The sequence below is a fragment of the Girardinichthys multiradiatus genome, chromosome 2, assembly GCF_021462225.1.
Source record: "Girardinichthys multiradiatus isolate DD_20200921_A chromosome 2, DD_fGirMul_XY1, whole genome shotgun sequence".
Taxonomy (NCBI): Eukaryota; Metazoa; Chordata; class Actinopteri; order Cyprinodontiformes; family Goodeidae; genus Girardinichthys; species Girardinichthys multiradiatus.
In genome coordinates this window covers 492,310-515,593 of record NC_061795.1, presented here as the reverse complement: position 1 = coordinate 515,593, position 23,284 = coordinate 492,310, and the positions used below count along the sequence as shown (strand labels likewise).

Sequence of the window (23,284 nt, the reverse complement as noted above, 5' to 3'; positions counted from 1 at the left end):
AATGTGAATTAAGTTTCAATTAGACTGGGACCTACATATTTTCAGGGCGATGTTGTGTTGAAAGAAATGAGGACAATAACACACCTGAACAGCTCTTCATGCCGTTGACCAACCCTTTCCCAGAGTTGAGGAGCTCACTCCTCGAGCCTTGCATCTCAGACATTTTGATCAGTCTAGAGCTTTTGTCTGTGTCCTTTCTCCTGAGCGAGGCGGATCGAGGTGAGGCGGAGTCCTTGGACTTCACTGGCGTAGAAGACCTCTTCCTGGCATCACCCTTACGAGCAGGAGAGGCTGACTTTGGTTTGCCCTTTCTGAGACCTTTTTTCTTTAGAAGTTTCTCTGTGCTGCTGTGGTCATTGAGAAGAGCATCTGGGTCGACCATGCAGACATCTGGATGGGGAGGGTGGGGCAGGGGGTCCTTCATTGGGGTTGGGAGGGGATCATTTGGTTTCTGAGAACGTGGTGAAGATCCATGGTGGCTGCTCCCAACTCCAGAGGCCGATCTGTCTACTGGCAGATGCTCTGCGTCTTCGTCAGAGTCCAGGTTTCCCTCTGCAGTTATGGATGGACACTCTTCGGTTTCTGGAGGGACATCAGAGTCTGACTGTGAAGGTAAAGACTCGCTGACTGATGTTGGAGGTGTTTCTTCCCCAGCTAATGTGACAGCCAAACCAGAGGACATTGCCCCAGACAGCTGGTGAGTCCCCTGTCCAGCTTCAACATGGTGACTCTGGTGGTGCTTGTGCGACCTCCTTTTCACTGAGTGTTGGTCATTATCATCCTCCTCTCCTTCCTGGGAACGGTCACTGTGTCCATCTTCTTCACCCTCATCACTAGAGAGTTGGTGAGGACTGGGGTTGATGAAGGATGGAGAAAGTTCGCCCTTGCGGTGTTTATATTCACAGGATGAGTAGGCTTCAGAGCAGGCAGAAGAAGTTGCTCCAGTGTTCAGGTCAGAGGGACGAGCAGTCTTTATGTCTCCTTTGCTAGGTGCTTCTGTGTGGTAAGGGTCTGCTGAGGTGGACATGGACATAACGTGAGAAGTGGCCCTCCATTCCCTAGTTTCCTCATCTTCTTCCTCCTCTTCATCATCGCAGTGTGGTGGAGGCGTACCCGGATAGTCCTCAGGCCTCTGCAGAAGCTCCCAGTCAGATAAACTGCTCTTTCTCCTTAACTCTAACCTCTCTGATGGCTTCTCCAATAAACCTTTGTCCTCCACTCTTTCTGTCTCCTCTTGTTTCCCAGTCTCTACCTTTTCTCTCACCTTGGGGTCAGCTGTTTCTTTTTTATCTTCTGTACTTTTGTCTTCACAAGACTTTTCATCCAGTTTCTTCTCTTGTATTTTTTGTTTGGTACCCATGTCTCTAAATGTCTCTGTCTTCTCATCTTTTCCACTTTTTTCTTTTTCCTCCACATGGACATCTTCCTTCATAAGTGCAATAGCTTCCTTTGTTTTCATATCCTTTAAGTCTGTTGTGGCACATGAGGTTTGAGTGGCTCTACTGTCACTGGGTGGAGTTATCGGGGCTCCATGTTGAGTTGTTTCTGTCGTCACGCCGGGTTTAGACTCAGTACTGGTAGAGGTGATGGTGACTGTATTTTTCTCTGTGAACCAAACTGTACTTCCAGCTGAATACAACTTAGTAACTTGGGAGAAAGCCTCTTTTGGGTCAGACACTTGGATTTTTTGACATTCAATGCGACATGGCAGGGTGCAGTCCTCCAGTTCAAGTGTTTCAGGCTCCCGGTCCTTAGACCCCTGGTCAGAGGAAGCAGCCCTTTGGAGAGGAGAGACATCAAAGTGAGCCTCTGATGTAGAAGGACTGTCTGGCACATCTACTGGTATTACACTTTGTAGAGAACTTGATGGGATGGAGGTTGGTATCTCAGTGCTCAGCTTTTGTTCTTGTGCCTCAGACTGCTTAAGAGTTGTGGATGAGCTTAGAGATGATGGTTTTGACACTTCTGCAGGCTTTGTCATCACCTCCAGGTACTCGTCTCTCTGAAAACCTCCAAAGCATGAGCTTGTAGATGTTGCTTTGAATGGAAGTTCCTCTTTGGCCAAAGGTACCTCAGAAGTTGGTGCTGTGAAACCTGCAACTTTCTCTCCCATGTCCCGGCTCAAAAGAGCAGACGTTGAGGCAGAAGATGAACCATTGTACGATGTAGAGGAGTATCCTGAAGAAGAGTACGTTAGGGTGGTGTAGGAGCAACCCGATGAGGTAGTTATATGTTCTGCCATGATGTCTGTGGTCTGGCCAACATTTAGACCTTGGCCAAAATATTTAATGTCACTTGGCATGGACTGCCTGGAGGCATCTGAGAGCCCAGAGAGTTCTTGCTTTTCCACATTTAGCCCAACCTGACTGTCCTCGCCATGAAAATGCTCAGAAAAACCTCCAGATCTGCTCAGCCCAATATCATCCCCTCTCTCAGAAAACAGAGGACTAGATGCTGGCTTGGACATTACCTCAGAATGATCAGATGTTGCTTCCTTTGTCGCAAACGGACACTCTGGTGAATGTAAAATGTTGGTATCATCTTCCTTTAGTACTGCAGATGAAGAAAAGTGATCCATTGGTGGCGACCTTGTCGTTATTGTTGTAGGTTCAGGTAAATAATCAGCTTTGTCTTTGTGTTCTACTTTTGTTGCAACAGAATGTTTTTGAGCATCTAGTGCTGTAGAACCACTTTCACCCATTTTAGTTGCTCTGACTTCATCTTCACTCTTTGGCTCAGGAGGTTTTAATGCCACTTTGCCACCGCCATCTGTTTTACCTGTATCTTCAACTTGTAAAGCTGAGTCATCATCAGGAGTTGTTTTACAGGCTGACTGCTCTTTGAGCAAACTTGATTCAGACAACTGAGATATTTTATTCAAGTCCTCTGTCTCCTCCAACTTGATGCTGTCAGCAGAACTACGCCGGCACATCTCTTTTTCAGACTGCTCCCTCGCTCCCTTTTCGATATCTACATCACTCGACACTTCCTCTTCTTCTTCCTCTTCGTCTTCCTCGTCATTATCGTCAACATTAAAATCTTCTCCCTCTACCAGCAGCCTTTTGTCCATTAGGATCTCTTTTCCCTCTGGAAAATTTAAGGATTTACAAGGAACAGAGCTGCTAATTTTGCTGTAATCAGATGCTAGAACATTATCATCAATATCAAGTCCTACACACATTGCTGTGGTACTACTGCTTGAGTTCGTAGGTGTATCTTGGTTCACTGAAGATGATGGACGCTGAGGTAAGATATCTTTTTCTGCGGGTGAATGCCGACCAGATGGAGAACCGTCCTTTTCCTTTGGATGATCAGAACTTTCCTCTTTGTTCTTGAATGACTCGGCAGACTTTTCATTCTGTTCTTCGCTCTTCTCTCTCTCTGTGACTTCTTCAAAAGTTCCACTAGTCGCCCCTAGGTCTGAGTGACCCCTTGATGCAAGAATACTTTCTTGTCCTAATGAGGTGGCTGCAGGCTGAATGACAGCACTTGATGAAATGCTCTCACCCTCTTCTGTTTGTTGTGTTTGAGAAGTTGAAGCATCTCCTTCCTTCTCTTTCTCAGATTTTTCAGGTTTGTCCTCTTTGGGACTAAGTGAATATGACTCAGCAGCTTGGGATGTTTTGTTGTCTTGCATGTTTGTAGAGAAATAGTTCTTGTCAAAAGATGGTGAATCTGCTCTTTCTTCTCTCTGATTCTCTTCCTCTTGGCCTTTCTCTCTGTCTTCATCTTTAGGGGAGGCACTTTGGCTGTGATGACTGCTCTTTTCACTCTCTGTGAGGGACACTGGGCTATAGTCGACTCTGCTGAAGGACAGAGGTTCCTCTTTGAGTTGATCGTCTAAGAGGAACATGGCTCCTCCAGCCTCTGTCTGGCTTGCTCTTCGGTTATCATCAATGCAAATATCGGAAGCAGTATTGAAGCCTAGAGAAACCTCAGAATCTTCTCTTCTCTCGAGATCTTGGCCCTTCGGGATGGGCTTTTCATCTGGATCATACTTAGATGCACCAAAGGTTTCCATCTCATGTTTGAGGCTTCCACTTATGACCTCTGTCTTTAAGCTAATGTTGTCGCATGAATCTGTTTTTCCAGTGCCAGTGGTGTCTCTAGCATCTTCTGATTCTTTATCAATCATAAAATATGAACAAGGTTGTGATAGTCCTGGAGATGCCACCTCCCTTTCTCCTTCCATTTCCCTTTCTGCTTCTTTTGCTTGTTTTTCATCTGGCTCTCTCTTTTCTGTACCACCTCCACCTGAGCTGACCTCAAACAGTACATGTTTCTCTTGTTGAAGTGTTTCCTCTACACTGGATTGGCTTTCTGTGCTCGAAAGTGTGGCCCACCTTGGTCGGCAGTCAATGCTAGATATTGCAGACAACATGGGCCTTGGTTCAGCAGTTTCTGACACCGGTTCTTCTTTGGCAGCTGCAGTACTATAAAATGTTTCCTCCTCCTTTGATGTCATACTATCAAAAGTCAACTCTGGCTTGGAAAGTGGTGCAGCTATGGTTTCTGGTTTCAAAACATCTTTGTCAGCCTCAGGTGAAAGTCTGGTTTCTTCTTTTCCAGAGTCCTTAATTTCCTCATCCAGCGATGGTTCCTGCATTGTCAGTGTGGGTATGATCACCGTGGGAAGTTGAGATATAGAGGGTTTAGTTTGGTCACTTTTCTGAGTAGTCTGAGTTAAAGTCACGCACACAGAGGAAATATTATGGTCAGATTTTCTTGACTCCACCGACAAAGGCCGGGAACCTGCTCCTCCCATACAGATATCCTCCTCTTCTTCATCTTCTCTGTCTTCATCTGATGACTGGACCACAAATGCAGGTTTGTAATCTGACTTAGGGGCTAATATTGCTTCTCCTGATATTTCCTGTGTAGGTTGTTTGGTGCCTTTTTCCAGGTCTTTCTCCTGTAATTCCTCTTTCTCCCATTTTTCCTCTTTAGTTTGATCTGCTTCAGTGCTGTCAGTCTTTGCTTTCTCTGTGTAATCATCTACCTTTTTGCCTGCAGCATCCTTTTCTGAAATAATCTTTACATCCTGAACTGGTTTTGTCTTTTCCTCCTTGATGTCCTCAGTCTCATAGGTGTAGTCCTTTTCCTGTTCTTTCTCCATTTTCTGTTCTTTGCTCAGTTCGGCAACATGTGCATCATCCTTTTCTCTTTCTATCCTCTCTTCCTGACTAATAACCATAGATTCTTTATCTTCTTGTGGCCCCCCACGAATGTCTCGGAAAGACATTCCAATGTCATCTTTCACCACAAATCCCTGGTGTATTCCTTCTGAGAAAATTTCCTTCCCTGGTTGGACTTCAGGCAGTTTATCATAACCTTCCTTATGTGTACCTTTATCACTAACAGTTGTTTCTTTTTTATTGTCTATATTAAATTCAGACTCTATAGGATAATTATCTTTACCAGCTTTCTCCATGGCGGTGCTGGTTGTTGGAATGTGTGTCTCTTTTACAACCTGACTGTCCTGCTTTTCTCCAACTTTTTCCTCTTTAAGTGTTTCAACCTTAGAAGACTCCTTGTCTTTTGTGGCAGAGGGTGGTTCAGTGGTCTCTCCTTCTTTGTTTTCTGTTGTATCGGTCCAGTCAATGTTCTTCATTTGCTCCGTCATGGGTTTTTGGTCAATACGGCTGTCTTCCTGGGGTTGTTTCATAGAAATGTCTCTTTTTGCCTGCACCGTTCCATCCTTAGAGGTTTTATCAGAAGTATCATTATCTGCTTTCTTCTCTGCTTTAACAGATACACATTCAGTAACATCAATCTTTTCATCTTTCTTGACATCAGTTTCTCCTTTCACTGTTTTCTTCGTCTCCTCTTTGTCAAGTTTTAAATCTGATGTATCATCCTTGGTTTCAACTTTCTTCTGCTCCTCTGTAAGAGAATAAACACCAGTTGTTTCTTTTGTTTCCTGCTCTTTGTGGGGTTTTATGTCAGAAATTGGGTCCTTAGATGTATTTTTCTCTTCCTTGAAGTGTGGAACATCTACACTGTGTTCCTGAGCTGTTGCTTGTTCTTCCTCGGACAGTTTGAAAGTTATTGTTTCCTCCTTTTCTGGTGTTTTTTTTTTCGCTCCATCTGCTGGGGTTTCAACAGTATGGAGATCTTTCCTGATTTCTGTGTCTTGTTCAGCTCTTATTGTGGGAGTAGGCTCACTAATGACACCCTTCGGTGTTGCTTCATCTTTGATTGTTTTGACAGCTGGTACATGCTCACGTATTGTTGCATCTCCTTCCACTACAGGATCTGATTTAACAGCAGATGTAACATCTTCCTTTGCTGTCTGCTGCTCCTCTTTTCCTCCTGCACTTGATATTTCAGTTTGAAGTGTTTCTTCTGCCTCTTTGCTAGTTGTTGTAGTAGACAGTTCAGTATCTTTACCTATGATTTCAGCCTCTTCGTCTATGTTGGTAACTTTAACTGCACCTTCAGTGTCTTTACTTTTTTCGTGTTCTCTTTTTACTTCAGTTGTTGGTTCACCACCAGTAGTTTCCTCCTTACTTAGCAGCTTTTCCTTTTCCTCAGATATACCAAACTGAATAGCCGAAGCATCTTCTTTTTGCATATCCTGCTTATTGCCGTATTCCACATCAGGTTTAAATAGGGATGCATCATCCTTGCTTGTTGTTACGTCTTCTTTTTCTTCCTGATATGGAATTTCTTTTATCTTTGCGACTCTCTTTTCTTGTTCAGTTACTGTCATGTCTGCAGTGATCTCCTCTTTGCTCACTGTTACATCCTTCTCCTCTAATTTGGTGTGGCTGAGTGTCCAGATTGCATCTGTACTAATTTCTTGCTCATCATCTTCTTTCTTGGTAAAAGGAGGTTTGAGTGTATCACTCATTTCTTTTTTTATCTCTTCCTCTCCATGATCTATAAAGGGCTTAGGGGCCGACACATCTCTTTTTTCCACTTCTTTTTTCTCTTTCCACTCTTCTTGCAGTTTGATATCCGACGACTCTTCCTCCTTTTTCTTCTCGTCTTTGGAAGACTCGGAAATGGGCATTCCATCTGTCTTTTCCTCACTTTGTCCATCTTCTTTGACATCCTTGATATCTGATGTTTGGACCTTTTCAGCAACTTTTTCATGGGTCTTAATATCAAAAGTATCTGGCTTTTCCATCTCTTTCTTCTCATTATCTTTTAAAATCTTCATACCAGAAATATCTTTTTCCACCTCTTCTTCCATTGAGTCACCACCAGTTTTGAGGTCAAATGTATGCTCTTGTAATCCCTCTTTCTCTGTCTGTTCATCTTTGATTTGTTTGACCTCAGAAAGCACAATTTCTTTCTGTACTTGTTTTTTGGTTTTGGTCTTATCATCTTTTTCTGTATCTTCATCAACAGCTACAGTGTCCTTTGTTCCTTCTTCTTTACTAGGTGTAGTGTCACAAATATCCTCTTTTATGGGCATTTTCTCTGCCTTCTCGTCGACGACGAACGGCACGGCTGAAACAGCTTCCTGAATGATAGATTTCTGTTTTACTTCCTCCTTGAGTTCTTTGAGAACAAAGACCTCGTTTTTATCTTTTTCATACTCTACAATGGTTTCTTTAATAGCAGATTTGTCATCATTATCATCATCGTTGTTATCTTTTTTATCGTGACCCAAGAAACTGCTCTTCTCTGGGAATTGACTCGATCCAGGCACTTTAGGTTGCTTCTCTCTGATACCACTGTGAGAATCTTCTTTATCGGATGATGGGAGGGAATCCTCTCCGGCCCCAACAGGTGGTTTAATTTCTGTTAAAGATAATGCTACAGCAGGCATTATTTCTGCCTGTTTTCCTTCATCTTTTGGCACTGATATGATATCTTTTACTTTCTCTTTCATCACCAGAACCTCTTTAATGTCCCTTTCAAATGATTCGTCGTTAGATCTTCCAGACACGTCCTCGAACTGGTCTACTTTCTGTCTGTCAGCTTCCTTCTGTTTCTCATTTTCCTGGTCATCCTTCATTTTGGTTTGGGTGTTCTTTGTGGCAACTTCGTCAGGAAGTAGTCCCTCCTTTAGCAACTCAGAGTCCAGGAAAATCTTTGTCTTGGGTTCCACTGGAGACTGATGAATTGGAGAATGAGCTGCACTCGAGGGTCCGGACTGTGGCGGAGAAGCCATTTTCACAGTGATGTCATCTGGACTGTAGCAACGCTCCTCGCTCTCTGAAGTTACAGAATCAGACCCGAAGGGTCTCGTAGGCACGACAGATGAAATGTCTTTAGGAGCTACTGCATCTATGTTTTCCTCCTCCACCGGTAGATGGACTGGTTTGATGTCATGGTAAGTCTTTTCAGGAGATCTACAGCCAGAAAGATCTTCAATGTCTGCTTCTTTGCTCTGCATCATTTGGGATGCAGCATAACCCTCTTGAAGTTTTTCAAGATAAATGTCAACATTGGGGGTTTGGTCTTCTTCCTCTTCTTCCTCTTCTTCTTCTTCCACTTCTGTCCTGTCAGGAACTTCAGCTACCATCTTCTCCTCTGCAACAGGGAGCTGTAAATCATTAGACGGAGACTTGGATAGTTTGTCCTCTTCTAAGGAAGGTGGTGATAGACTTCCTGCCGAGCGTGGCTGTTCTTTGCTTTGGCCAGCGCTCGCTACAGCTGAAGAAGCTGCAGTTTTAAGTGGTTCCTCAGCAGGTGGTGCGGCAACAGATGCCGCCGATTGATCATCCGCAATAGACGTTGGGAAGGAGGACATTTTGTCATACTCTGTGATGGACGTTGCAGAGGATACATGCTCTTCTTCTGCCAGAGGAGCAGTGATGATGTTGGTAAAAACAGATACTTGTTCCTGGACTCCTGGAATGAAAGCTTTCTCGGTTATGGCAGCTGCCTGCATCTCTCTCATGCCATGAATGTCCACAAAGGAACCAGTCTGATCTGGAACAGAGATGTCATAGATACCAACATCATACTGGAGATGAGGGATTCTCTCTTCAGCCTCCTCGTGAATCTCCTCGTCAGAGATGGTCTGCTCTGTCTCAGAGTAGGCAGGAATCATCTCATCCTGGATGCAGAAGACATGTTCAGCAGCAGCAGCTCCTTCTGTGGCTGCTGTTGTCAGCATTCCACTTGTTTGGGTTTCAGCAATATCTTCAGGCTTGACTTTGATCTCTTCATCTGCTATCACGTCTAAGTCCTCTACCTCTTCCAGTTCAGGTTTCTGCAGCCCCTCCTCCTCCTCCTCAGCTTCTTTTTCTTTCACCTCCTTGGACAGAGCCGTTTGGAACTCCAGTGTTGTCAAAGCTTTAGTTGACAGATATTCGGATTTCTCCATTTCTTCAGTCTCGTGTTTCCTGTCAAGTCCATCATCCTTTGCCTCCGTCCATTTTGATTCATCTTCATCCACACCTATTCCCATGTCTTCCTCCTCTTCATCTTCCTCTTTCTCTAGTGCTCTACTTTCCTCAGCGGGGGGCTCTTCCTCCACCTCTTCCTCATCCTGAGATGCAGCTCCCTCATCCTCAAATGGCTGAGTTTCTTCCAATTTTGTCTCTTGAGTTGACCGCTCGTCTCTCACTTCAGTTTTTGACTCTGCATCTGGGGCTGATGCCTCCATTTCAACCGACTTTGGTTTCTGTGGGATTTCTGAAACTGCATCTGGTGCTCCAGTCTTCTCTTGGATTGGGGTTTCTACTGTCGGCTCAGGGGAAACCTTATCCCTCGCAGGTTGCTCTGCTGATACTGCTTTACCTTCATCTTTTTTCAGTGCTTCAAAATCCTTGGAGAGGTCTTCAGGTGTGGAGACAGCTGTTGTACCCCCACGCAGTACCCCCTCAGTGAGCTCGGGCTTCATAACTTCAGGCTTTGCTTCATCTGCTTTGGCTTCAGCAGGTACAGTCTTTGTGACTTTGCTTTTTAAAGTTTTAGTTTTACTTGACGCTTTTGCTTTATGCAAGGTCTTCCTGACTTCAGGTGTGAGTGGTTTCAGGTCAGGTTTGGTGATTTTTCTCAGCTCAGGTTTGGAAGTATCCTTTTTCTTGTCCTCTTTGGACTTGGCCTCCTTCTTTTCATCTTTTTTGGTAGAATCATCTTTCTTCACTTTTTTTATCTCTTTCTTCTCCTTGTCTTTCTTCTCATCCATTTTTGATGCCCTTTCCTTGGAATGCTTTTTCACAGTTTTCTCTTTCAGTTTTTTCTTTTCTGGCACTTCAGTTTTAGATTTTAGCATCTTGGCTGGCTTCTTTTCCTCTTTCTTCTCTACAATATTTTCTTTCACAGAGTCACTCTTTGCCTCTGTGGCGTTTGACACATCATCCTGTCCATCAGTTTCTTTCTTCGAGGTCTTTGCAGTGGTCTTCGGGGAGGATTTGAGACTTTCTTTGCTATCTGTTCTTTGTTTTAACTTGGTTTGCTTAATAACAGATGGAGGAGCTCCTGAGGCAATGTCCTTTTGTGTGGCTACAGGATACCTTAAGTAGTCAAGGTGCTTTAGTTTTTCCAGGCCCTCTAAGATCTTGTTTTGCGGTGCATTCCCAGGGAACAGCACCCTGATGATCTTTTCTGCAGGATTGGCAGGTAGCCACACGACTAAGGCTGTAACTGATGTCAGGTAGGGCACAGATATTTCTCCTTCCTTCCCGTTGGGCAGCACAATGCCAGTTTTAGCTTTGCTATTGCCGGCCCACTTCTGCATTAAAAACTGCATCTCTTTGCTATCTTTGACAGGGTTGAGAATATACATATCTAACCTTCCAACTCCCATCTTATGAAAAAGTGTAATGGGCTCAATGGTGTTGCTGACCACTCGATACAGTGGTTCCGACTTGATTCCTAGTTTACTAAGGTACTGCAGAGTAAGCGAGGCCTCTTCAATGCTGCGTTTCACTTTGAGATTAGATTCTGGCAAACGGAGCTTCTCTGGCACATTAAAGAAGACGACACCAAGCTCGGGAGAAATCAGGTTCTTCATCCAGTCGTTGTAGTTGGTGGAGCCTTGTGACTGCTCCTCATCCTGTTCTGCAATCTTCCTCTGAAGGAGCCCATTGATACCTGGGAGGTTGTCGGCTCCAATGTGAGTGAGCAGAATCGAATCAATGCGGTCCAGGTGACGGACTAGTTTCCAGAAGCAGGATTTTCTCTCAGAGCCTCCGTCCACTAAGATGTTGAAGCCGTTCACAGCAAAGAGTGCAGAGTCTCCCCGTCCTCCAGGAAAGATGTAGCAACATGGTTTTGACAGCTTCAGAAAGCCTCCGGAGGTGGGGGGCTCCAGGAGGTCAAAAGGCGAGGGAACATCTACGGTTTCAGAGACGTACTCTGTGAACTCCGTGACACCCTCCATCTTGGGGAGAACGGGCTCTGGGTTAAGTTTGTATTCCAGGAACTCCTGCAGGGTCTGCTGCTGTCCCACGGAGCCCACCTCCCCGCGGCAGGACACAGTGAGTGTTGCCTGCTGCTTGCGGGCTGCTGTTCCCAGCAATTCACTGACCTGCAGGAAAGAGACGCCAAAGCATATTTTCAGTGTTGGCATTCAATAACTTGAAAAATTAGGGAAAATATTGTGAAATATAAATTTAGGGATGGTGGTTCTAACAAAGGCTCAAATACTTACAGTGCCTGGAAAAAGTATTTATACCATTTAAACCAATTTTTCCACATTACAACCACAACTTTCAATGTCTTTTATTGGGATCTCATGTGACAGAGCAACACAAAGTAGTGCTTTATTGTGACATGAAAGCAAAATAATACATGGTGTTTAAGACGTTTTACAAATAAAAATCTAAAGTGTCGAAATTACTTTTGTTCTACAATAACAGCTGCAATATGTTGGGGTATGTCCCTACCTGCTTTGTCCATTATGGTTTGCAAAATATCTGATGATCAGACTGGATGGAGTGCATCTGTGCATGCTGGCATCTCAGAAAAACACAATTTAATTTTTGCTTATGACAGCGAATCCTTGTTGCACTTGAATTTTTACTGCACCAGACTGGATTACGGCATTTGGTTGTCACGGTTAAAAGAGCACTTTTGTTAGTCCACTTGCAGTCTAGCTTCCATGGAGCAAATACCTGTAATCTGACAGCAGAAACATCCCCACAGATTCCAAAAGTATTAAATTTGTTTTTCATGAACATGAAGAGTATGAAGAAAAGGGAAAAACAAACACTGCACTAGTTGTAAGTTATGTCTGCCTTCAGCATCAACAGTTTATGAGGTGAAGGAGACGATGTCTAGTTTTACTAGACATTTACAATGGGTACACAAAGCAAAGTAAGTAGCAATTAATTTAATAAACATCAACCAGTGTTCAACAACTTTAATTTTAACTACTGTCCATTTAATGATTTCATATACATTATTGTTTTTCTCTTATTTAACCTTGAAATATGCTGTTTGGTAGCATGGTTTATTCCCCTACAACATATGTGTGTGTGTCAAGTTCTAGATGTTTTTGCTATACCAGATTAGTTGTTATATGAGCACATTGTTAAAAACATGCTCTTTCTTTTAGGTTGTGCTTAATGACAATTATGCTTGTTTAGGTCTTGTGTCCATTGTCATGAACATGTAAAAAACACCAATAAATTCTTTAGTTGGCAAAAATCTCTTTTTTGTCCCTTTATTTGTATTGTGAAGAATAGTAAAAATCTATTTTTTTGCACAGAAAAAATAATATTGGGTCTGTGGGGATTAAACAAGTTACCACTTGAACAGCTGGCTTGAACTCTCCTGCCTTTTCAATGTTCATCCTTTCAACCTCACTCTCATCACAATAATTCTAAATGAAGCCAATTTGTCTTACTTTTACATAAAAGCAATTACCATTAAAATTGGCATCCAGTAGTTCTATTAAGTTTTGTCATAATGTATAAAATGACCGTCCTTATTTTGTAAAAGCAAAAACCTTTGGAAACTTAGAAAGTTTTAATTTTTACTTATGACAACTCTTTATTATGCTTCTAAGTTTTTTTAATTTAACATACGGCTACGGTGCAATGTAAGACGATGAGTTCAGCTCAGAGACTGTGTATTGATGTGCAGTTGCAATTAATAACTTACATATTACTTTAATACCAGGAAGTTGTTTTGTCCCAAAATATTAGTCTACTTCTAAAGATTCGGCCTTGGCGTTAGACTTGGCCTTGGAGGGAGCGGCCTCAGTCTTGGAAGAACCACCCTTGACTCCATATTTGTTGCAGTGTGAGGATGGTGTGTTCAGGATGAAGTGCAGTCCCATTTTGTCTGCTTATAATATGACAAAATGTGAAAAGGTTCAAGAGGGGTGAATACTTTTGTATATGATTGTAAATATGCACTCACCGGCCACTTTATTAGGTACACTTGCTAGTACCGGGTTGGACCCCCTTTTGCCTTCAGAACTGCCTTAATCCTTGGTGGCATAGATTCAACAAGGTACTGGAAACATTCCTCAGAGTTTGGTCCATATTTACATGATAGCATCACACAGATGCTGCAGATTTGTCGGCTGCATCCATGATGTGAATCTCCTGTTCCACTACATCCCAAAGGAGCTCTATTGGATTGAGATCTGATGACTGTGGAGGTCATTTGAGTCCAGTGAACTCATTGTCATGTTCAAGAAACCAGTCTGAGATGATTCGTACTTTATGACATGGTGGGTTATCCTGCTGAAAGTAACCATCAGAAGATGGGTCCACTGTGGTCATAAAGGGATGGACATGGTCAGCAACAATACTCAGGTAGGCTGTGGCGTTGACATGATGTTCAGTTGGTACTAAGGGGCCGAAAGTGTGTCAAGAAAATATCACCCACACCATTACACCACCACCAGCCTGAACCATTGATATAAGGCAGGATGGATCCATGCTTTCATGTCGTTGATGCCAAATTCTGACCCTACCATCTGAATGTTGCAGCAGAAATCGAGACTCATCAGACCAGGCAACGTTTTTCAATCTTCTATTGTCCAGTTTTGGTAAGCCTGTGTGAATTGTAGCCTCAGCTTCCTGTTCTTAGCTGACAGGAGTGGAACCCGGTGTGGTCATCTGCTGCTGTAGCCCATCTGCCTCAAGGTTCAACGTGTTGTGTGTTCAGAGATGCTCTTCTGCATGATTTGGTTGTAACAAGTGGTTATTTGAGTTACTGTTGCCTTTCTATCAGCTCAAACCAGTCTGGCCATTCTCCTCTGACCTCTGGCATCAACAAGGCATTTGTGTCCACAGAACTGCTGCTCACTGGATATTTTCTCTTTTTCCGACCATTCTCTGTAAACCTTAGAGATGGTAGTGCGTGAAAATCCCAGTAGATCAGCAGTTTCTGATCTACTGGGACCATGCTACGTTCAAAGTAACTTAAATCACCTTTCTTCTCTATTCTGATGCTCGGTTTGAACTGCAACAGATCATCCTGACCATGTCTACAGGCCTAAATGCATTCAGCCAGCGTTCCTCAGGACGACCCAATTAAATGTTGTGGCGTCCCCATGGCAACACAGAGGAGCAACAGGGGATGATTTTCTGTCAGGATTGCTGTGTATTTAGCCCCACCCATCTTCCCATCAGTTCTTTACAGGTTTTTTGCCCTTGCTAAAGAAAGGTAGCCCCACAGCATGACACTGCCACCACCATGTTTCATTGACGAGCCGATGTGTTTAACTGAAAACAGCTAATGTTTTCAGGGTAGACCAAAAAGTTTAATTTTGGTCTCATTTCATCAGAGCACCATCTTCTACATGTCTGCTTGATCTTCTACATGGGTTGTTGTAAACTGCATTTGGGACCTTTTAAGGGTTTCTTTTAACAATGGTTTTCTTCTTGCCATGCAAACCAGGTTTGTATAATCCAGGACTAATTGACATGTAATACAAATGGTGGCATTTGTAAGACTTGAAGTACACTGTGTCTAAAGATAGTTTGTCCAGTTCAACTGTATTTTATTTAAAAATATATATATTTTTTAAATGAACAAAAAAGTTCTGTTCACAGATTCTCCCACTTGAGGTGTGGATCATTGCAGCTCCACCAGAGTTAACATGGACTTGCTTTTACTTCCCCTTCTTAGTTTTGTACTACTTTGAGTTAAACTCTCCAAAAAACACACTGATGTTTGTGGTTGAGGGAAGCAATAAATGTAAAAATGCAATGACAGTAACTCACTGCAGGATCAGCAAAGATCTGTGAAAAGGTCTGATAGGTGAAAACTCCGGTCTGAAGAAGAAGGCCACTGTGTTCCAAGCTCTGGCCGCTCAACACCAAAAGCTTGTGTCCTGCAGAATCTGTCACGAGAGACTGGATCTGGGGTAAAGAGAAAGAAACAGAAAGTGACGAAGAGGACAGTTAAAGGAGAAGCGGCACTCTCAAGACAGAGCAGAAAGTGCCTGCATCACTGATAGGCAAAGAGACACAATAACTATCAAGATAAACAAGATTTAACAAAAGTGTCAAGAAAATTATGAGTGCTCTTTTAGGTTCATCCTCCCATTCAGAGGGATGGAGGTGCTTCTGCTGATGGTTTAGCAATCAGTCTTTTTTTTTTATTAAACTCTTTTTCTGGTTTTTTGCAAAACATGTTTGTTGTCAGAGAGCATCCACCTTACCTCTGATATGACAGTATCTTCTGACGGGTTCACAAGCACCACAGTCTCTAGGACATCACTTTTATGATGCAGAGTCCTTTCTCCTGTAAGATAAGAAACAAATCATGCTGTTATTTTTTTAGGGTAATAGAGTCAAGGCAGGTCCGGCCTGATGGCAAACAATCTGACGGCATGTTGCCAGACCTTAGCCTGTGGTGTGTTGACATCCTGCTGGAGCAAATCCAGACATGAGTTAGAGAAGAGTGTGAGGGTGAGGGTGGGTGTGAGGAAGATTTATTTTGCTGCCATCTCCACCTTATGTGGGGCAATCCTTATAAAGAAACAAGCTACCCACTTATGCCTTAGTGCTAGAAAAGAAGCTGGAGCAGGAAAGAGGTCACTGCTTACCCAAAACCAGAAAGCCAACTTCTTTTACAGGTAAAAGACCTAAGGAGAAGTAACCTTTTAATTCCCCAATGCTTCACCACAAATTAGATATTAAGAAGTACTAATAATAATAATAGATCAGTGACTCCATTCAGCACATTGCCTGAGTTTGCAGCTCTAGATTTTGTTTTTAGAGTAATGTTAGTTCTCAGCATGGACAAAGACAGCACATAGTATTCAACAACACATTATTTGATACGATCAGGCTTTTCCAAAGAACAGAAGCTAATCATGACTGCCTGAGAAAACAAAGAGTCTGTGTCTCTCGGAAAAATAAGGACTGTCAGCAGTTCAGGGTTCACTGAGCTGATTTAAGTAAGAACTAATTAATACATGAAAGAAATAATTTCACTTTCAATCAGGTACAATCTTTGAGTTATAAATATCTCAATAAGTCATTGATTCACAGGTGATAACCAGCATCATATTATCAGCTTTCAGCACATCTACTTATGTGCTCTTAGTCTCTCTTCAGATTACCCAGTTCAAACCAAAACAAGCTGAAAGCCATCATTTTTTATGTAGCCACATTTTCATCTTTTCTATCAGGGATGTTGTGTGAAAACAAAACGTACAGTAAATTGCTAAAGTGTTCATACTTCCAAAACCTTTTCTCCTTTTTCTCACATATTCTATTCTGTTGGGATTTTTAGTGATTGACCAACACAAAGTAGCAGATACAGTAATTGTAAGGTGGAAGGATAATGATATGAGGATAAAATACTCAGAAGTCTGGCATGCATATTACTCAGCCCCCTTTTCTTTGATACCACTAAATAAAATCCAATCCAACCAGTCAGGTTCAGAAGCCAACTCGTTAGTTAGCGAAGTATACAAATGTGTGATTTAACCTCAGTATAAATGCAGATGTTATGTGATATTCTCATGGGTTTTTTAGAGAACATTAGAGAACAAAAAGGATCAAGAAGACTAAGGAGAGCATTACATGCAACCAAGAGGTTTATGGTAACTCTGGAGGAGCTGCAGAGATCCACAGCTCAGCTGGGAGATTCTGTTTACAGGGCAGCTATTGGCTATGCACTTCACAAATCAGGCCTTTTATGGAAGAGTGACAAGAAAAAAGCTATTGTGAAAGAAAGCCATAAGAAATTATATTTGCAGTTCGCCACAAGCCATGTAGGGGACACAGCAAACATGTGGAAGAAGGCACAAAATCAAATGGCATACAAAATAGTATTTGAGGATGGTATGGTGGAAAACTATCACCCTGAATACACCATACCCACTGTGAAACATGGTGATGGCAGCATCATGCTGTTGGGATACTTTTCTTTAACAGGGAAGCTAGTCGGAGTTGATGAATAGATGTATTAAGCTACATACAGGGTTATATTGAACCCAGTTAGAGGCTGTAAAGGAACTGAGGTGTGGTGAAGCTTTGACTTCCAGCTAGACAACAGGACTTAATGTACAGCTAGAGCTACTGACCCAGCTAAAGTCAAGCCTTAAATCCAACTGAGAATCTGTGGATAAAATTGATGTTCACAGATGCTCTCTGATAACACCTCTGCAATGCACTCTAACTGAGTCAAACTGGAGGAAGTAGCTCCCTCTGTTGATGTCACCATAGCAACACAGCACCTGAAAGCTATCTTCATGTCCGCCAGAAAAGGGTTTTTTAATCAGCTGGCCTGTGCACAGACAGAGATTATCGAGAGATGACTGCAACATGTTGATGGTCAAAGAGCGACGCCCCTCACCGTTTTAAAGAAAAAGCTGCAACAACAGGCAACAGGTGAGAATCCTGACCACAGATATGCCTGGTTTCACACTATGAAGACTAAGCCGTGTGTGTGTGTGTTCCTGTTTTGGCATCATAGTGAGAACCAATTTTCCAATATTACCATCAAACTGAGGACCGTTTGTACCAAAGTGAGGACATTTTGCTGGTCCTCACGACCTATTTTGCTAACAGTTAGGTTTAGGACTAAGATGTGAATTGACTTTAGGTTAAGGTTAGGGTTAGGCATGCACTGGTAATGGTTAGGTTTAGGGTTATTGTCAGGGTTAGGGCATAGAAAGGGTTGAAAATGACTGAAAATCAATGGAAGTCAATGGGAGTCAACACATGGTCCTCACTACATATAGCAAAACAAGAGTGAGTGTGTATGTGTGTGTGTGTGTGTGTGTAGTGGTTGATACACAAGCATACCGTGACACTGACAACAATGAAGAACTTTAAGGACAATGCACGCAACGTCACCCAGCTATGCAGGGGTTTGATTAATTTGCTTCCAGAAGAAAGTCTCCCAAAGAGACAGAACGCCCCTCTGACTCCTTGATGTGCTTTTCTTAGGTGAACTGAAGGAGAAGAGACTGCATTAGCTTCTGCTGATGGCTGCCTGCAGGGTGGCGGCTCGCTGACAATGAATGACTGGTACAAGAAGATACTAAAGCAACAAAGATGCCCTGTCTGAAACACTGATGTTTCCACCTGGCGTGACACAACACAACCCGTGTGACCATTGGAGAGGACTTACTGATCAGGTTCATATTCACTTCCAGTTACAACTAATGTGCAATTATCTGTGCAGCTGAATCATGACACAGCTCATGTTAAAAAGGTCCAAAATTGTTCTTTTTTTAACCGACAATCATGTTTAATCAGAGGTTATAAAACAAAATGTTTTAACAATTACATTTTAACAATTAAATGCTCTATTATTAAAAAGGAAATAATATTTTAACCCTTAATTGTATGAGGTTGTAAATGAGGTTTTTGAAACAAAAAAAATATACAACTGAACAGGTTTTCAGTTCAACTCTATATAGACAAAAACACATGATTCCTGCACTCTTATTAAGGAAATCTGTTATCTGGATGTCACCAGTAAACATATTTAGTGAAAAGAATCAAAGTGATATGTCTACAATGAACTAAACAGAGTGCATCCTTATTGCTTCTAAAAGGTATAAAATTGCAGAATGAGACTGCTAATCAAATGCATTTGATTAACTGAGAATCAGCCTGTGTGGCCACTTCTAGAAAAGCAGGATTTTTAGCACGTTGCTGTTCTGGAGCATAAACATGTGTTAACACAATGCCAGGATAGAAAGACATCAGCAATGCAATTAACGTCCCATCATTGACCGTGGGAAAATATATTTACAGCTGGAAAATGTTTAAAACTGTTTTCAATCTTTCCAGGAGTGAACATCCCAGCATGTTCCTTCCAAGGTCACATCATCTAATGCTCAGAGAAATTGCAAAAAACCCAAGAGCTCAAAATCAGAGTCTAAAGACCTCAGTTAGCACAGTAAATAGTAAAACATATGGCAATTTAAAAAATATTGAGCATGTGTAGCTTCTTTGGAAGGGATGCAAGAAGAAAGCAGCACCTCTCTAAAATTATTTTGATAGCATGACTTGAATGTGAAAAGTTGGATCTAGCTGGACCACGAGGATACTGGAACTCCCCTAGAAAGATGAGGCATGATGGCGATGGGGTGATGACTTGGGCTTGTTTCACAGCTACATCACTGGGACACCTTACAGTCATTGAGTCAATTATATATGAACGTTTTCTAAGTCAAATGTGAGGTCATCCTTCAGACAGCTGAGGTTTGACTGAAACCGGGTTATTGAACAGGACAATGGTTGGAATCATAAGAGAAAAATGTCTCCAAACCTCATTGAACTGAAATAATATAGTGGGACCAAATCCATCCACATCAATGTGAGACACTGATACATTGCTGCTAAAGATGATTCTACAAGCAGTTAAATTATGCAGTTCATTTCTCCATGACTGATCGTTGACTGTATATTCAGACAGTGTTACTTTAGAGCACCGATGATGCTGTTGGGGCAATCCATCTGAGCGGCAATCAACCAATTTCTTATTGATGCTTTAATTTAAAATCAAAATGTCAAACTCATGGTGTTGCTACTGGAATTTCCAGTAGGACCTTCTGGGGATAAAGGCTTACTACAACCAACTTTAAAGACGGATGGCCGAGCTCCTCACCCTATCTCTAAGGGAGTGCCCGGCCACCCTACGGAGGAAGCTCATTTCAGCCGCTTGTATCCGTGATCTCGTTCTTTCGGTCATGACCCAAAGTTAATGGCCATAGGTGAGGGTAGGAACGTAGACCGACCAGTAAATTGAGAGCTTTGCTTTTCGGCTCAGCTCTCTCTTCACCACAACGGACCGGCACAGCGCCCCCATTACTGTGGCAGCCGCACCGATCCGTCTGTTGATCTCCCGCTCCATTCTTCCCTCACTCGTGAACAAGACCCCGAGATACTTAAACTCCTCCACTTGAGGCAGGAACTCCCCTCCAACCTGAAGAGGACAAGCCACCCTTTTCCGGTCGAGAACCATGGCCTCGGACTTGGAGGAGCTGATCCTCATCCCAGCCGCTTCACACTCGGCTGCGAACCGCCACAGCGCATGCTGTAGGTCTTGGCTAGAGGGGGCCAGCAGGACCCCGTCATCTGCAAAAAGAAGAGACGAAATCCACTGGTCCCCAAACCAGACCCCCTCCGGCCCTTGGCTACATCTAGAAATCCTGTCCATAAAAGTTATGAACAGGACCGGCGACAAAGGGCAGCCCTGCCGGAGTCCAACATGCACCGGGAACAGGTCCGACTTAGTGCCGGCAATGCGGACCAAACTCCTGCTCCGCTCGTACAGGGACCGGATGGCCCCTTATAAAGGGCCCCTGATTCCATACTCCTGGAGCACCCCCCACAGGGCATCACGAGGGACACAGTCGAATGCCTTCTCCAGGTCCACAAAACACATGTGAACCGGTTGGGCAAACTCCCATGAACCCTCGAGCACCCTGTAGAGGGTATAGAGCTGGTCCAGTGTTCCACGGCCGTGACGAAAACCACACTGTTCCTCCTGAAGCCGAGGTTCGACTATCGGTCGGACTCTCCTCTCCAATACCCTGGCGTAGGCCTTACCAGGGAGGCTGAGGAGTGTGATCCCCCTGTAGTTGGAACACACCCTCCGGTCCCCCTTCTTATAAAGGGGGACCACCACCCCAGTCTGCCAGTCCAGAGGCACTGTCCCCGACCGCCACGCAATGTTGAAGAGGCGTGTCAACCATGACAGCCCTACAACATCCAGACACTTGAGGTACTCAGGGCGGATCTCATCCACCCCCGAAGCCTTGCCACCGCGGAGCTTTTTAACCACCTCGGTGACTTCAGCCTGGGTGATGAAAGAGTCCAACCCCGAGTCCCCAGCCTCTGTTTCCACCACGGAATGCGTGATGGCAGGATTGAGGAGATCCTCGAAGTACTCCTTCCACCGCCCGATAATGTCCTCAGTCGAGGTCAGCAGTTTGAAATGTGTTTGTTTCAAATAGTGCTGGCATCACACAAAGCTAAGACTCATTATCAAATTACAAGCAGATGTTCTTGTTTTGTCAAATGCACAGACAGGAATTTCATGTCTTGCATCATGAGGATGTTTTAATATCTGCTATGTCTGTATCTTATATATTAGCTGTATATGAAATTTAATTTAAAAAGGAAAGTTCCTTGGCATCTCTGTTTTACAATTTTACACATTAATATGATGGTAATAAAAATTCAACATAACATTAAACAAAACTTGAATTGTTTGGGTTGTGTTGACCAGAATATTTCCCAGATGACTGAATATAAAAAAAAACATTGTTTTAACACATCACAACAAGGGTGGAGATCCTGAAGCAAACTTGATTCAGGTTTTGGTTTTGTTAGACTGACAATACATCTACAAACTTCAATGTATTTTTTATTACTTTATGTGATAAACCATTAAAGTAGTGCATAACTTTGAAACGGAAAGAAAATCCATACTTTGTAGAACCTCCTTTTACTGCAATTCCAGCTGCAAGGATGAAATGTCTGCTGGTTGTAATAATTACCATTGTATTAGTGTATAGTTACTGATCGGGTTACTATTTGAAAAAGAAATGGCAATTAAAACTATATTTACTGACCTCACTTTTCGAGTCTTTGAAATGGTTCTTTCAAAAAACCTGCATGCTGCTACATCTTTAATTTTTGAAATGAAATACATTTGAGCTGGACAAACTACTTTAGGTCACAGTGTGCTTCAAGTATTAAAAATGTTCTAATTTTTAGTATATGTGGCAGTTGTGTTTGACACAATTGCCATAATTGTGTCAACTATTTAAAACCCGTTTAGAAATTTCCTTTAGCCTAAGTGGTTTTTTTTTTTTTTAAGCTATGCTTTTATGTAGGGAAATAGTAGCAAAATCATGATTTTTTTATTGTAAAAAAAAAAGGTGATATGTGATACTTTTGCCATATCACCACAACACACACACTACGATTTAGGTCTTGACTGACTGGGCCATTATGACTCATGAATATGTATTGATCTAAACTGTAGCTCTGGCTGTTTGTTTTGGGCTGTTTTCCTGCTGGAAGCTGAGCCTCAGTCTTAGTCTCAAGTCTTTTGCAGCCCCAGTATTTGGCTCCCTCCATCTTCCCATCAATTCTGATCAGCTTCTCTGTTTCTGCTGAGGTCCCACAGCATGATGCTGCCACCAGTATTTTTTTTACCATTAATATGGTGTGTTTAGTGTGATGTGCAGTGTTGGCTTTCCACCACTCATAGATTCTAGGCCATATTACCTTCTTCTACTGCAAACAGACATTCTTATGGCTTTCTTTCAACAATTGTTCCATAAAGGCCAGATTTGCCAGACTTACAGTTGTCTTGTTGACAGATTTTTCTTCCCGAGCTGCGGATCTCCGAAGCTCCTCCAGAGTCACAGTGGACCTTTTGGTTACCTCTCTGATAAATGCTCTGGGCACACCGTCAACATTTCAGTTTGTGAAATATTCAGAAAACTCCTTTGTCCACCTCAGAATTCTGCACTACTTGTTATTGTTCTATCACATAAAATCCCGCAAAATACATTAAAGTTTGTAGTTGCACAGTGACAAAAATTAAAAAGGTTAAAGGGGCATGAATACTTTTGCAATGCACTGTATCTGGTGCATGGATGAATGTATATGGGGAGCAACATGGTTTCTCTGGGGTACGTAACAACATCTCTATCTCCATCAAGATCAACATGGATGAGATGTTAAAGATGTATTTTTATATTTTAAAATGTGATACTTGTATCACAAATGCAAACAATAAAACAAGATCCCACTTCTGCAAAGATCCATCTTTTTTATAATAATAACTTTGGTGGCATCAATGATTCTGTAAGTCATCTGCACCTCTTCTGTCAGCAGTTCTGAAAATCTTGCGCTCAGCCCTGTTCGTAACGGTGAGGCCCAGAGGAAGAAGGTCGTTTATCAGACGGAGCTCAATGTTTGTGCTC

The 23,284-nt window shown here is 42.7% G+C and overlaps 1 protein-coding gene across 1 annotated transcript in view; it reads right to left on the bottom strand.

Moving 5' to 3' along the window:
* The window catches only part of map1ab (microtubule-associated protein 1Ab), a 109,089-nt gene that overhangs the window by 9,309 nt on the left and 76,496 nt on the right, over positions 1 to 23,284 (bottom strand). Inside the window, exons 3-5 of the mRNA XM_047345140.1 lie at positions 15,533 to 15,615; positions 15,093 to 15,230; positions 85 to 11,437 (exon numbers count right to left, since the gene is read on the bottom strand). Coding sequence (XP_047201096.1) covers positions 85 to 11,437; positions 15,093 to 15,230; positions 15,533 to 15,615 — 11,574 coding nt within the window. The remainder of the gene's footprint in view (positions 1 to 84; positions 11,438 to 15,092; positions 15,231 to 15,532; positions 15,616 to 23,284) is intronic.